At 41.7% G+C, this 15,616-nt stretch overlaps 2 protein-coding genes across 11 annotated transcripts in view; one reads left to right on the top strand and one right to left on the bottom strand.

Annotated features, from left to right (window-relative positions):
- The window catches only part of PPFIBP1 (PPFIA binding protein 1), a 205,837-nt gene that overhangs the window by 80,962 nt on the left and 109,259 nt on the right, over nt 1–15,616 (top strand). The window lies entirely within an intron of this gene.
- Nucleotides 10,982–12,525, bottom strand: C5H12orf71 (chromosome 5 C12orf71 homolog). Its single transcript, XM_070789917.1, has 2 exons — nt 11,977–12,525; nt 10,982–11,312 (listed from the first exon to the last, which is right to left on the bottom strand). Exons 1-2 carry the CDS (start codon nt 12,475–12,477, stop codon nt 11,007–11,009), a joined length of 807 nt encoding a protein of 268 aa, XP_070646018.1. The 5' UTR covers nt 12,478–12,525; the 3' UTR covers nt 10,982–11,006.

Below are 15,616 nucleotides of genomic sequence, written 5' to 3'. Positions count from 1 at the left end.
AGCAGGATCCATTTAGTCTTCAGGCAAAAAGAAAGTGTTCTATCTCCTTTTAAATATTACGTTGCATTCAGAGTTTGAAATAGCCTTGACAGTTTCCTGTGGCCATTACCTGGAACTGAGGTGTAGTGCCTTGCTGATAACTGACTCCTGTGTTTGGTGCAATAATTGTGTTTGTGTTTTAAGTTTGTATTTCAAAATACATGTTGTTGTACCATCATCTTTTCTTGTTTGTTTGTTCGTCTGTATTTTATTCTCTTACCTTTGTAGTGGTAATTATGCTTGGCTTTGGATACTTGTGCCATTTGATACTGAGATGAAGAGATTTTAAAAGAAAAGGTCATCAGCTGTCTTTCTGGGCTATTCTGGGCATTTTGTACTATATTTATTTTGGGCCCAGCTTTTCTTGCCCTTGGTTTCTGATTTGCTGTTCCTCCTCCTTGCCTTGGCCTCTCATCTTGCCTGGAAGCATTTCAAGAGATCTGTTTGGATGACTGTTTTGTTTACCAGATAAATACTATCTCAACCTTGGGAGACAGTCAAGACGACAGGATGGAACTCTCCATTAATGCTTCTTGATCTAAGGCATGAAATCCCTGGAGCAGAGAGTCTGGCCTCTTAGTATAGTATACTCATGTCGGGAAATTGTTTCATGCTTTGAGATTAGCTTTTACAAGGGAAATGTGGGATTCTGGGGCATTTTCAAAAGTTTTGCATAATTTGGTGGGACTTAAGTAGTCTTACTGTTTATAAATTTTTGTAAATTAAAGAATGATTATTTGACTAAAAAAGTGGGCTTTTTGGTTCTTCAGGGTCTAACTTGATCTTAGCTGAGGTCTGGCACAGACTACTCCTTTCAGGGAGCTTTCACTCAGATTATTGGGGTTCTCAAAAAACCAAGTATTGTATAAAGCAGAAAATAAATGGTCTTCAAGGAGTATCAGGCCTTTAAGCACAAGACGTCTCCCAAGAGAAAACGATAATGCTCCCAATACCCATTTACTTTGACCTTCTTTGGGAGACTGTGTCTGAGTGACTCTTCAGGGACAGAAAAAACCAACTAATTCTACTGAAGTGTTACAATACCCGGAAGGTGGTTTCTTTTTTCTTTTTTGTCATTTCTTTTAAAAAAATTGAAATACAGTTGACATACAGTAATGTTTTGGATATACTTACAAGATGGTTTGACACGTGCATACATTGTGAAATGATCAATGGACATGAGCTTGGGCAAACTCTGGGAGATAGTGAAGGATGGGAAAGCCTGGTGTGCTGCAGTCCATGGGGTTGCAAAGAATCAGACACAACTGAGCAAATGAACAACAGCAACAACAGTGAAATGCTCACCATGATGAGTCTGGGAACCATCTGTCCCCAAGGTTGTTATAACACCATTGACCATAATTCCTTATGCTGCGTGTCACATCCCCATGACTTGTTGTATAACTGGAGGTTTGTACCTCTCAATCCCCTTCACCTATTCCACCCACCTCCACATCCTCCTTGCTCTGACAGCCAGCCATTCATTCTCTTTATCTCTGAGTCTGTTTTCATTTTGTTTGTTTGTTTTTTAGGTTCAACATAAGTGAGATTATGTGATATTTGACTTTTTTCACTTGGCAGAAAGTGAGTTCTGCGTCCTCACTTTGTGGTCTTACTGAATCCTCAGGAGGTAGAGCTGGGAAAAAAAAAAATCAGTGTGTTATGGCTGGTTCTTTGCACTGAAAATCCAGTTGATTCTGGTTATTTGTAGTAGTTACTGTCTGTAAAGTTGCCAGAACTCTGGATTAGAGCTTCCTGAGCCATTGCTCCTAGGGGATACACAGGCTTAGGTTCCTGTGAGCGCCTGTCACAGTGTTTTCCCAACTGACCAGTCCATAACCTTCTTTCTGTTAAAAGGGACCTTATTTCATGTTGTTGATACATTAACATTGAACTCACGATGAACAGCACTGTAACTCATGCTTGAACTAGGCGTATCTGACACATGCATTTTCTCTACCAGGCTCATCACAGCTTTTCTTGCACTTAGAAATGCTGAAGTGCTTGGGAACCATCTTTTTTTTTTTTTTAACTTTTATTTTTTATTTTATTTTTTAAATTTTATTTAATTTTTAAACTTTACATAATTGTATTAGTTTTGCCAAATATCAAAATGAATCCACCACAGGTATACATGTGTTCCCCATCCTGAACCCTCCTCCCTCCTCCCTCCCCATGGGAACCATCTTAAACACTGAAATCACCAACCAAAAGCATGTGAGTGTGAAACATGACACAGGATAGATCATGGAAAGGACACTTACTTAATTTTTTTTGGCCTCACCATGTGGTATGTGGGATCCTAGTGCCCTGACCAGGGGTCAAACCTGTGTCCCCATCAGTGGAAGCCTGGAGTCTTAACCACTGAACTGCGAGGGAAGTCCCTGGGACACTTGTTTGTAGTAGGAGAGCTGAGCTGAAACAAGAAGGCAGAGCATTGCCTTGTTCAACCTCAGCTGGGACTGTGCACGTGGGCACTCAGATTTTTTGCTGCTCTGTGTATGGCCATGAACAACAGCAGAAGCACCATTGATAATGGTTTGGGGATTACAAATAAATTTTAGCTAATGGGAAAATTCATAAACATCTACTGTATAATATAAGCAAAATAATCCCAGATATTGTAGCAGGAATCTCCCTCAGCTCAGCTTTATAGCTCATGTAGAAAGCCAATCATTCAAGGTAAAAATGTATTTCAAGTTGGTACTATAACCAATATCCAGAACACATTTTTTAAATAGCTTCATGTAAAAGTGAAAAAGTGAAAGTGTTAGTCGCTCAGTCGTGTCCAACTTTGCTTACCCCATGGACAGTAGCTCACCTGGCTCCTCTGTCCATGGAAATCTCCAGGTAAGAATACTGGAGTCGGTTGCCATTTCCTTCTCCAGGGGATGTTCCCGACTCAAAGGTCAAACCTAGGTCTCTTGCATTGCCAGCAGATTCTTTACCATCTGAGCCACCAGGTAATCCCAGCTTCAAGTAAAATGAAGGCTAATTAGTGACTCCCTTTGTTGAATATAAACGACAGTTAACGCCTCTGATGCACTTTGAACATCCTGTAGAATAGGAACAACCTCTTGTGTATCCTCCTGTCCCTGGCATGAAAGGTAATAATGGCCAGCACATAGTGGGACCTCAGAAAGTGAATGAATACTAAATAAATGAATACTAAATAAACTCAGTAAGTGAATGAATACTAAATAAACGAAAGAGCCGGGAGAAATCTGTTCCATGGTGCCTGGGTGCCTGAGGGCACAATAGGAATCTAGTGCATCATTTCAACTTAGATAATTTCCTGTCCATTGTGTTCATTAACTCATGTAAATGCTTATTAACCATCAGAGAGAGTAGTGTCTTGGATCTGGTATAGCATGGAGGGCATCATAGCTGGGCCTGAGGATGGAACAGGAATACCACCAACCATTTTGAGAAAACTACTAAAAAGAGCTGGAACTGCACTGGACTTCTTCCATCTCACCATGGAGCTAGGCTGGCAGCATTTTTTTTTCTAATATTCCTGATACCGACTTCTCTCCACTTTAACCTCGCTCCCACACTGCTGTTATTAAAAACCTCTCTCTAGGACATGGATTTGATCATGTCAGTCTGTTGCTTCAAGAACTCCATTCTCCCCTAAGAACCAATTCAAAGCTCCTTAGTGACCTGGCTCCATCCCTCTACCTCAGACTTCAGTCTCTTACCATTGCACCCATGCTCAAGCTAAATTGGACCCATCACTGGAACCCGGCCATGCCTTTAGAAGTTACAGTCGTTGCATAGTGTTGCCTGCTCCTTCACCCAGCTCTTCCCTTCAGCCCTAGCTCAAACACAGCCCCTGTGCTATGTCTGGCAAGATATCAGTCTCTCCCTAAGTAGACTCACATGTTAATGTTCAGTAAACATATTTGAATGAGTCAGTGTATCTAAATATTATGTAGAACAGTGCTCCTGTTCTACAGGACTTTCTCGAACCAGGGACTAATTTGGTGAAAGAGAACTTTTCCAGGGAGCAGGGGGTGGGGTGAGGGGTGGTTTGGGGATGATTCAAGTGTATTACTTTTATTGTGTACTTGATTTCTAATCTAATGCTTCTGCTGATCTGAAGAGAGGTACCGGTCCTCAGGCTAGAGGTTGAGAACCCCTGATCTAGAGAAAACAGGAAGCTTTGAAATGTCTTTAAAATAAAAAGGAGAGGCTAGACCTCAGTTTCTACTAAGGCAAGTAAAAAGCTGTGGCTGCCTTTTTATTAAGTAGCTTTGTCTGTTGTACAGAACTGAGCTTTTCCACTCAGGGAACACCTACACTCGGCCACACTCCACAGCCCCCAATATAAACATCCAGGGACTGGGCTTGATTAAAGTAGAAGCAAGTGAAATTTTATGTGTGCGGAAATTACATTCAATTTCAGATATTATCTGTTTCAATTATTTCCTGCAGATTAACCATTTCAAATATTCCAAATATTTATCGTGGAGCTACTATGTATTAGAAACTGGGCCAGGGGCTTTGACGCATAAAAAAGATAAGCAGAACGCGGGGACTTTGTCTAGTGGGATGAAAAATGTGGAAGCACATTTCTGTAAAACAGGATAAATTATACACTTACTTTACTGCAGGTAGTGATGGTCGCACAAAAGAAGGTGAGGCTTATTTTCAACCTGCTCAGTTCCATAGACGAGCTTGGATTTAATGTGAGCCTTAAAGGGTGCATTTGGGAGTAGGTAGGTGGCAGGGTAGACTGAAGGAAGAGCATGGTTAGAGCGGTTCCAAGGGGAGGGAACCTTGTGAACAAAGGCACTGAGGCAGGGAAGTACAGGGAGCAACAGCAGGAATAAGTACAGGGACAAGTAGTGCGGGGAATGCAGGGCTGAGGGAGGAGCATTGTTAACTAAGACTGGGAAAGCGCAGCATAATCTGCTGTAAAGAAACGTAATGGCATGGACTTCATGCTGTAGTCATTAGGAGCCACGCACAGTTTTAAAACAAAGGAAATACAAGACAGCAAGAGCAGCTGCTAAAATTTGTCAACATTTACTAGGTGTCAGGCACTTTTACTTAATCCTTACTGCAGCACTTTGAGGTGAGTACTATTAGTGTCTCATTTTATAGAGCAAATGGAAAGCCCAGAGAATTTAAGTAACTTTCCCAGGATCTACCACAAATAAGTGGGGGACCTGGGACTCGAAGCCAGCAAGTTTTATTTAAGAACTTGGTTGTGAAGCTGAATGTGTAGGGTTTAGGGAGTCTCTGAACTTTCTCAGTTGTTTGCAAAGTGTTTATATATGAATATGTGCATTTGTTTAAGAGAACATCTAAAGCTTTAATCAAATGAAAAGTATGTTCCATAAAAGGTTAATTAAGAAAGACTATGGTAGCCCTCTCTTTTGCTCTCTAAAGTCCCTCAGGATGTTCAATGCAGTATACAGTGACTTTAGGCTTATGTTGCTTCTTACATTGGAAGAAGCAGAAGAATATAGCACCACTCAAAATGAAATGTCACAGCAGTTTGTAGGAATTGTTATTATAGTATTATAAGTGGCAAGCTCTTCTTGATCTGTGAGAAATATGGAAAATGCTCAAGAAGTTCTTTGGAGAGTAAACATGAGCTATCCAGACCTTAAAATTTAAGATAATTTTTAAAAGATTTTTTTAATGTGGACCATTTCTTAAAATCTTTATTGAACTTGTTACAATATTGCTTCTGCTTTATGTTGGTCTTTTGGCCATCAGGCATGTGGGATCTTAGCTCGCCAACCAGAGATAGAACACACACCCCCAGCTTTGGAAGGTGAAGTCTTAACCACTGGACTGCCAGGGAAGTCCCAAAATTTGTGATAATTTGAAGGCAGAAAGCCTGGGTCTACATTGGACAAACATCATTCTTACAAAAGCTAAATAAACTCCTCAAATTTGCAATGTTTTTGAAAAATGCCTAGATGCTAATCTTCTTCAACTGTTCCAGTTTGTCTTTTTACAGTTAGAGGGACTTAGGGGATGAATATTTATTAGCCTATGAGACTGTAAATTCCTTGTGGCCAGTAGTGAATTCAAAGGCAAGTGTCAGATGAATGAATCCACATTAAAAAATTGCCCAGTTTATATCACTTGAGAAATTAAACCAATACCTAAGTTTTGCTTAGAGTGAAAAATATTAATGATTTAAATATGCACATCTTTAAGATGTTACTATCACTAATAACTCAGATGATAAAGAATCTGCCTGTAATGCAGGAGACGTGGGGTTCGATCCCTGGGTCAGGAAGATCCTCTGGAGAAGGAAATGGAAACCCACTCCAGTATTCTTGCCTGGAGAATCCCATGGACAGAGGAGCCTGGTGGTCTACAATCCATGGGGTTGCAAAGAGTCGGACATGATGAGCAACTAACACATCACACAGGCACAGCAAATATGATACTTTAATAACAGAGATCTGGATTCCCTACTTACTGGAGTTTTTTTTTTAACTCCATCTTTGTTTTCACGTTCTCTGTTTTGTATTTTTTTTTTCCTGAACTGCTTGAAAGCAGTTCATAATATATAGCCCCCATTCAGATTTCTCCAATGATTAAAAAATATATTTTATCATAGTTTTGTAGCTTTGGAGGATTCAATAAGGATGGTAAATAGCAATTGGTTGTCAGACCTCTTTTTGTCTTTTTTGAATTATCTTGTCTCCCTCCTTTTTTTGTTTGTTCTTGTTTTGTATTTCATGACATTAACATGTTTGAGAAGTCTAAAACATTTGTATCAAAGTGTGTCTTTCAATCCGGGTTCATCTGAGTGTTGGTTTCCTAATGACTAGATTCAGATTCAACAGTGCTAGGAAGAATACACTGCTTCTCTTTAGAACGTATGTGAGAGTTAATCACTGGATTAAGTTGGTGTTCACTGGACCTCTCATTGTACAGGTACCCAGTCCCCTTAATAAGTGAGCTGTGGGGTAGTTCTTCAGGAGCATGTGGGTATCTTGTTCCCCAACACTCAGTCATTCATCCAGTGTTTTTAACATTCATCTTAGATCGTTATGTGAATCAGTGACCAGGTTGGTGGTTGCAATATGGTAGTAACTGAATTTTTGAAAGTTACTTTACTAAAGAAAATCTCTCCCTTTTACCCCCATCCCTGTTTGGAAAAAATCTAGACCCCAAAGACAGGTGGCAGAGGAGCTGACAAAAGTGAAATTCAAAAACAACCATCCAAACACGTATTATTACTTTCCGTGTCAGAAGTGTTTTATTTTGTGAGTAGATGTATAGGAAGAAAGTTCTAGGAAAGAGAGAGAGAGAGAAAGGTGTGTCTTTTAGTTTGGGGGATTTGCCCTTAAAATAATAAATCTTTGTTGGTACAGATGAAGAACAGCAAAACAAATCACCTTTCTGATTTCCTTCTAGACTGAGAGCATTCAATTGATAATGAGATGAATTTTCATTCAATGGCCACAATCTGAAAAGATATTTCATGTCTGCCCTCCTATCTGAAAATATTCTTTATACCATAATAGTTCTTTAAAGGCACGTTAGTTGAAATCAAATGGGCATCTCAACCATGAAATTCCTGTGAAAGGTAGATAGTAAACAGAAATTGTTTAGGAGGGGGGATTCCTTGATCTAGACTTAGAATTCTTTCAAGAATTATCCTAAAGCTTTTATACCTACCCTGCTCATGACCAGCTCACTCGGTGACTTGGTGTTATCTGATGAGGATCTCATTTCACTTTTGAAAGCAAAGTGTTGTTCTCTTTGTTGAGGTAGTAAGTGGAAGCAGGAAAGGATTGACTCTGGACATTGCAATTGAAAACCCCCCCATCCATCTTGAGATTAGCGAGTACCCAGTATCAGTTCTTTTGTTTGCAGTTCATGATGAAAAGACCTATTTTTGAAGCTTGTTAACTATCCCTCCTGCCTAAACAAAACTATTCTTGAATACTGGGGTCATTACCAGAACTCTGTGAATTCATTTATAATTTGCTTTGTTTTTCTTTTCATTGTTTTGTAAGAGGATTTTGGACATTATTTTGTGATCAGGTAGACCTTGGACCCCATGCTCCTTTTGAGCATTTTCATGTCATGTTCTTGAAGTTTGGAAAAGTGATTTGCCCCTACTTTGCTGGTATGGTATGATCACATACTTTTTTCTCTTGTTGAGATTTTGCTGAGTGAGAAATTGGTGTGGCATGAGGTGGTCTGTGAAATTTACTTTAACCAATCCTAATTCTGTGTTTGGAGACAGCTGAATACTCCTTATATTTGTTTGATAATTTCTTACCCTGCATGCTGGATTGTATTACTGTGTTGTTACAGAGTCTAGAATATGAATAAGGTAAAACCTTGCTAATTCAAGCATCTGAGCCTTATCACAAGACGAAGTTCACTTGAAGAAAGTAGATGAGCACATTGCCTGGCAAGCACAGTCATTCTCCTCGAGTCTTGAGGTTTCTGCATGGAGTCTCTCCATGACTGTAAGAGTCTCCATGACCATGCCAAATTTGCTCTCAGTACTCTAGCCTTGTAGTAGTCTCCTCCAGTCCCAGTCCCTTGGATACAACACAGAGCAGAGAGCCTGGTCCTGGTTTGGCATGCAACTAAGAGCTTCATAGCATATTTGACACTATAATAAATGAGGAGGTACTGAAATATTTCCTGTTTTTAAACACTTTGACTCACTTTCTAAGATGTAGCAGAACAATCTCAAAGAATATTTGGAATTGCAATTTTTTATAAAGAATATTTATTATAAAGGCTTGTATCTTGAGTCATAGAGGTGGGTTCATACTTTTCAAACAGGTTTATACAACACTAATTATTGGAATAAACACTAATATGTTGGGAATAAACACTAATATGTTGGAAATCTTACGAATGAACAGGTCTTCTTCTTAATGTGGGCAATCTTACAGTAGTTCACTTGGGGTGAGTTTTTCTTAGAGGTTGACTTATTTAATAAAGAATTGAGCAGACAGTAAGACTGGTTACAGTTCCATGATGGTAGGAGTTGTCATCTTTCTTTTAGGTGTATTCTAGTGTCTCATCTAAAGCAACAATAAGGCTCCATGTATATTTGTTGAATTAAATTTTGAAATTAATGTTGCTAAGTCACTTCAGTCATGTCCAACTCTGTGTGACCCCACAGACGGCAGCCCACCAGGCTCCCCCATCCCTGGGATCCTCCAGGCAAGAACACTGGAGTGGGTTGCCATTTCCTTCTCCAATGCATGAAAGCGAAAAGTGAAAGTGAAGTTGCTCAGTTATGTCCGACTTAGTGACCCCATGGACTGCAGCCTACCAGGCTCCTCCGTCCATGGGATTTTCCAGGCAAGAGTACTGGAGTGGGGTGCCATTGCCTTCTCCATCAAATTAGTAATAGTTGCTAAATTCTTCTGGCTTTAGTGTTTTCAGTCTGTAGGTCACCGCCTCCCCTGACCTTCTGCGGATTGCTATTTTCTCTTCTTCCTATCTCCCACAACCCTCTTTTTCTACTCTTAATCCTGCTGACCAGTAACTTTTGTAACTTAAGGAGTAGCAAGTCTAAGCTATTGTATTTCATTTTTTAAAAACATTATGATTATGCAGGAAAAAAGAGAAATAGAATATATTCAGACCTTAAAATGATTATATAGAGATACAGCACTCTATAGCAGACTCTGTTAAGATCTTGCAGTAAAAACCAAAACCTGGTGCTTGTCTTCAAGAGGTCAGAGTCTATAGGTAAAATAGTCATATCAAGAGAGCTGAAACATACAAGTCATGGTGTGAAGGTGGGGACTGGGGGACAGCTTACGTAAAGTTGACCATGTCAACTGGAAGAATCACTTTTGGCCTCTTAGCAACCCTGGAGCAGTGTCTCTAAGGATGAGTGCCTCAGGCATTGTGGGTCTTGAGAAGGCATTGTGGGAATCCTCCTGAAAGTAGAGAAGGTAATTCTGTGTTTGTGTGTTGGCTCTTGTGAGAGAAGGAAGACTGTTGTTCTAGTGGGGAATTTGGAGAGTGTAGATTAAAAGATCTGGGAAAAGAAAAGGGCAGTCATTGTCAGTGCCTGTGGATGTGGTGGATGTGCCATGGCTTGGGAAGGAGGGGCAAAGTCTGCTCCTGGAAGGAAGTGAATGAAATTCATGGGGTAATGAACTCAAAGTCTTGGTGAAGTCAGGGAGCAGCTGAAGGTGAAGGAGGGCATTCAGGTGAGCTAATTGAATGGGAAATTTTCTCAGAGGTAGATAAAGTGAGGAGTCGGCTGTGCAGAGACTCAGGGTGTAACCATGGGCATGGATTGCTAAAAATGCACTATTTTTTTATTTCTTCGTTTCCCATGGTATTCTCTTTCCTGGGACAACATCCTAGCCAGTGTCTGTCATGTATAACCTGCCAGGATTGCATACTTTAACTCCATGCCAATTTATAAAGTCCTCCATTTTAGACTAACCATATCTGTGACTCAAAGAACCTCATATATGAAACCTTTTAAAATCAACCTACTCTTGTTGAATTGGTTATTTAGTATTCAATATGGACCATGTGCATACTCTTACTTGCCATAACCCTTTATAGTCATGTGTTTACATGGCTTTATCTCTTAAATAATAAGTCAGCTGGAGGGCTTCCCTGGTACCCTAGTGGTTAAGAATCCACTTTGCAATACAAGGGACATTGGTTTGATTCCTGGCCTGGGATAATCCCACATACTGCTGGGCAACTAAGCTATTGAGACTGTGCCCTTAGACTCCATGAAGCACAACTACTGAGCCTACACGCAGCAATTACTGAAGCCTGTGTTCCCTAGAGCCCATGCTCTGAAACAAGAGAAGCCACCGCAGTGAAAAGCCCCCACTCACCACAACTATAGAAAGCCCTTGTAAAGCAATGAAGACTCAGGGCAGCCAAAAATACATAAATAAATTCTTTAAAAGAATATATATTTTGTTTATTGGGAAAAACAACTTGTGGGGATTGTAGAATAGGGACTATCAAAAAGTTTAAAAATCTGGTGGTATGGGGTGTCCTAATTCGAAGGATTCTTGAGGTTGGATTCTCTTGCTTCTGTAAGAGAATCTTTTCTTTCGTGCCAGTTCACGGGGGCGCTCATTGGCCTCCTTGGGATCCTCTCTCCCCAAAAGTGAGGAGCGGACTTGGGGCCTTAGCCAGCGGAAGACCCACCCGAAGTTCAGACACGAGAGGGCTCCTGTGCTGGAGTGAGTGTCCTCCTTCTCTGGTGGACCTGATAAGACTGAGGAGATCTCTGCAATATCTGTGCCTTGGCTGCCAGTTGCCTTGCTTATTATCTGCCAAGAAGACGAGTGTTAGATATTGTGTAACCTGGACGACAGTGGAGTCAGTATTTGTCCATGTAGGGAGCTCAGATCCTTTAACTGGCTTCCCTAGTGGATCAGATGGTAAAGAATCTGCCTGCAGTGCAGGAGACCTGGGTTTAATCCCTGGGTCAGGAAGATCCCCTGTTGAAGGGAATGGCTACCCACTATTCTAGTATTCTTACCTAAAAAATCCCATGGACAGAGGAGCCTGGCAGGCTACAGTCCATGGGAGTCACAAAGAGTCAGACGTGACTGAATGACTAATACACAACCCAGCTACATATGCTCAATTTCAGTACTCATTAATATTTACACACACACACATACACACTCGTATTTTGGTCATAATCGTTGTCTTTACATTCCTACCCTCTTCTCTCTCAGGGCTCCTCGGTGTTTTGCCTTCACCTCTGCTCTATCCTTTCTATAGTGGGAAGTAATGCTCCATGCGTTCCCACCTGGACCCTCCACTAGGCCCGTCCTGTGCTTGCCTGTGAGGCGCTTCTCTGCTCACCTTAGCAAGCTCCTGGTTCTGAAGCCTTGGATGAATCTGTGGAAACTGGTTGACATCTTCATTTTCTAGTGGGTTGAACTTGGCCAAGTCTTGACAGCTACCATATTCTTGATGACTAACCTGAGCCATACCTGGAAGGGAGCTGCTGGGCAGCTGGGAGTCTTCCTCCTGAGCAGATTCAGGGAACACAGAGTCATCATCTTTGTCATCTTTCTGGTTCTCTAGAAATTTCTCAAGCTTTTGCACAAGACCATCCAGTTTGCTGAGAGTCAACTGTGTCTTCTCTTTGAGGTGCTTGTCTTTGTTGTCTCCACTTAGGTCACAGTTAGTGGTCGAGTCTGAACTGTTAGAGGCCATGTCAACATCCCAGGCCAGGGTGATGCTGAGTTTGCAGAACTGCTCTGGGTCATCTTGTATTTGGTCTCGTCTCGCTAGGAGCCTCCCTGTGTTTTCAGTCCGCCATGACCCTTGGATAGGAGGGACAAAGTGCATTGAAGGACCTTCAGAAGACGAGTCTTCACAGGAGAGGGTGTCCTCACAGGAGAGGGTGTCCTCACAGGGGAAATAGCCCACAGAGAGACTCAGGTTTGATTCAGAGCTGCTGGAGAATGAGTGCACCATGGAGTTCGAAGGCTCAAATCTCAGGTCTCCCTCATCCCAGGGATCTTCAAAAGAGAAAATCTAAGTGGGATTGGGGAGAAGAGGAGGGTAATATGGTACTTACCCAATAACATTATCCGTTCTCTTTTCTATTTGGAACTATCCCACTCTGAGAGAAGTTCATCTGTTTTACAATCTCCAATGAAGAACAAAAGAGGCAGCCCTCTCCCTTTAAAAACCTGCTCAATACAACCCTCTCCACTAAGCATCTTCACTGGATGCCTCCTATCATCTATTACTACAGTTGAAAAAACTTGTATCATAAAAGAAAAATGATCATGCTGTAAAATTTGAAAAATATAAAAAAGTATGAAGATAAAAACAAATATGCTTGTGATTCCCCTGTCCAGAGATAATGATAATCATCATGAAAACATTTTGGTGGATTTCCTTATAATCTTTTCTTTTTATTTATATGTACTTATTTGTATACAATTATATATGTGTATATATATATGTACTGTCATGTGTATATGTAGATATGAAAGTCATATCAGTTGAAACAGATTATTATATTTTATGGCACAACCTGAAAGTGACAATGAAAGTAGCTCAGTCCTGTTCGACTCTTTGCGACCCTGAGGACTATACAGTCCATGGAATTTTCCAGGCCAGGATACTGGAGTAGGTAGTCTTTCCCCTTTCGAGGGAATCTTCCCAACCCAGGGATTGAACCCAGGTCTCCTGCACTGCAGGCAGACTGGACTGCAAGGAGATCAAACCAGTCTATCCTAAAGGAAATCAGTCCTGAATATTCATTGGAAGGACTGATGCTGAAGCTCCAATACTTTGGCCACATGATGCAAAGAACTGACTCACTGGGAAACTGACTCACCCTGATACTGGGAAAAATTGAAGGCAGGAAGAGAAGGGGACGACAGAGGATGGGATGATTGGATGGCATCACCGACTTGATAGACACGAATTTGAGCAAGCTGTGGGAGTTGGTAATGGACAGGGATGCCTGGCGTGCTGCAGTCCATGGGGTTGCCAAGAGTTGGACACGACTGGGCAACTGAACTGACTGAACTGATGGCACAACCTACATTAAACATGTATATGGCTATTCTGTCTATTTTAACCACTTTATTATTAATGACTTAGTTATTGTCTTTAATAGACACATCTGCAGTAAAACCCTTTGTTAATAAATCTTTGTGTCTCCCTTTATGTTTTTATAGGTGGGTTTAGTCGATCAAAGACCACAAATGTATTAAAGGCTCCTAATGGTTGATACCAAGTTGCTTCCCAGAAAGGTTATAGGCATTTAGTTGCGCATCCTTCCACCATCTGATGGCACTTTGTCTATGATGTCCCGTAGAAACCGGGGGAGAGGGTAGGAATACACATGCGCACATGCATGCACCTGTTGTAGTCTCGGTAATGTTCTGCCCTGGTGGCTGCCCACATGAGAGGGGTGCTGCCAACTCCTGAGCCATAAACTGGGGACTTGAAAAATCCTTCAGGTCCTGAGTCTCAGTAGCTAAAAGTCCAACTGCCAGAAGTCTGTGTTCTGGGACTGTTGGTTACCATGGTAACAGAAGGACCCGAGTTGTAGTCAGAAGTGTGGGAAGAGAGAAGGAAGGAATTGAAAGCTATAGGAACCAGTGCCTTGCTCCCAAAATATCCCATCCCCTCATCAACTCAGCTGATGAGACTCCCTCTCGATGGCAGAAGGACAAATGCCATGACAGTTCCTTTCCTCTTGTCATGTCGGTGCGCAGGATGGTTCCTGTCTTGAGGGAATTTAGAACCTGTTTGGTGAAATGGACATAAACAGCCTTTTATAGGACAGAATGGTAACTGCAGCAGCAGAACTTAAAACTAATGTCATGGGAGAACAGAAGGAGGTACCTTGTGCTGCCAGTGTGGAGATCCAGGAGGGGGCATCAGGAGAAGCCTTTCAGAGGAGATTCCCTCTGATCTCAGTATTTAGTGGGGTGTGGAAGTTAGCTGAAAAGGAGGGAGTAATTGGGGTAGAGGACCTTACAAGCAGACGGGACACGTGAGCAAGGACTCCCAGGTGAGAAACAGCCAGGTGTGGGGTGGAGCTCAAGCATGAAGTGGTAAACAGGGTCACCAAGATCATGGAAAGCCTTCCACCCCTGTTAGGGAACTTGGTTTTTATCCTGTGAGCACATACTCAGGTAGTGGTTTCATTTATTAGGCATTCTTCTGGTTAACTCAAAGTATATTGAATGCTCAACATGATGAAAACAAGCAAACAAAACAAAACTTCCAGTGCATTTGGCACAGCATGAATGTTATTGGTTGGCTTTCATGAGAATAGGAGCAGTAGGTTTGCCCTGGGTTGAGAAATGGATGGGAGGAGACGAGGTGGTAACAGTGGGCCTAGACTTTACTTCATCTGTGTCTGAGTGAGAAAGTGAGGGAGGAGGCAGGGGTCAGCTTAGTTTCTGCACCCACTCCCCAAATACAGAAGAGGGGCACAGTCAATACTGAGGGACAGTTTCAAAACTTAAAAGGTTGGCTGCTGCTTTCGGAGAGTAAGGGTGGGATACGTGGCATGGGCAGGGGGCTTAATTGTAATAATACTTGTTTATTTCCCGATGTTAGAAGGAAAAAACGTGAAGATGGATGTGGACACGTATGGAGGAAGGCATTGTTGAGGACCTTTGTATTCTTCTTTGAGCTTCCCAGCTAGGCTTCGGCCTTATTCCTGAGGTGGTCTGTATTATTTTACACCAGTTCTCTTACCTGGATCTCTGTCCTTGTTGTCCTTGTTCTCTATATTATCTCCTTTGACAGTCTCTTCAATAACATGAAGTGCCTTGATTTTTTCTAGACTTGGAGCTTTGCTTTTCCTTGTCATCCTCCTCTGCTGACACCCCTGCTGACCTCACTAGGTCCTCGAACTTCCTGGTCTGCCTTCCCCTTCCCAATGGCATCGTGAAATTATGAGGGGATTGGTGAGATCTCTGGGGGCACTTTCTGGGTGGAGGCAGTAAGTCTTTCATTGTCTGCTTCCCAAATGTGCAAATTCTGAGGACAACTGTGGGTCATGTAGGATTGAAGGCAGTCAGTCGGTTGCAGAGGCTAAACAGAAATTAACCTTTCCAACAGTAGAATCATCTTAACA

The sequence above is a fragment of the Bos indicus genome, chromosome 5 (genome assembly GCF_029378745.1).
Source record: "Bos indicus isolate NIAB-ARS_2022 breed Sahiwal x Tharparkar chromosome 5, NIAB-ARS_B.indTharparkar_mat_pri_1.0, whole genome shotgun sequence".
In the NCBI taxonomy this organism is placed as follows: Eukaryota; Metazoa; Chordata; class Mammalia; order Artiodactyla; family Bovidae; genus Bos; species Bos indicus.
The sequence above is the reverse complement of the archived record's forward strand: the minus strand, read 5'-3'. Positions and strand labels throughout refer to the sequence as shown.

Bases quoted from the DNA above. Each gene is read 5' to 3' on its own strand.
- C5H12orf71 (XM_070789917.1), bottom strand. From the start codon at position 12,477: ATGGTGCACTCATTCTCCAGCAGCTCTGAATCAAACCTGAGTCTCTCT. The intron at 11,313-11,976 runs GTTAGTCATCAA...TCTTCTTGGCAG, and splicing joins CCCTTCCAGGTATGGCTCAG to ATAATAAGCAAGGCAACTGG.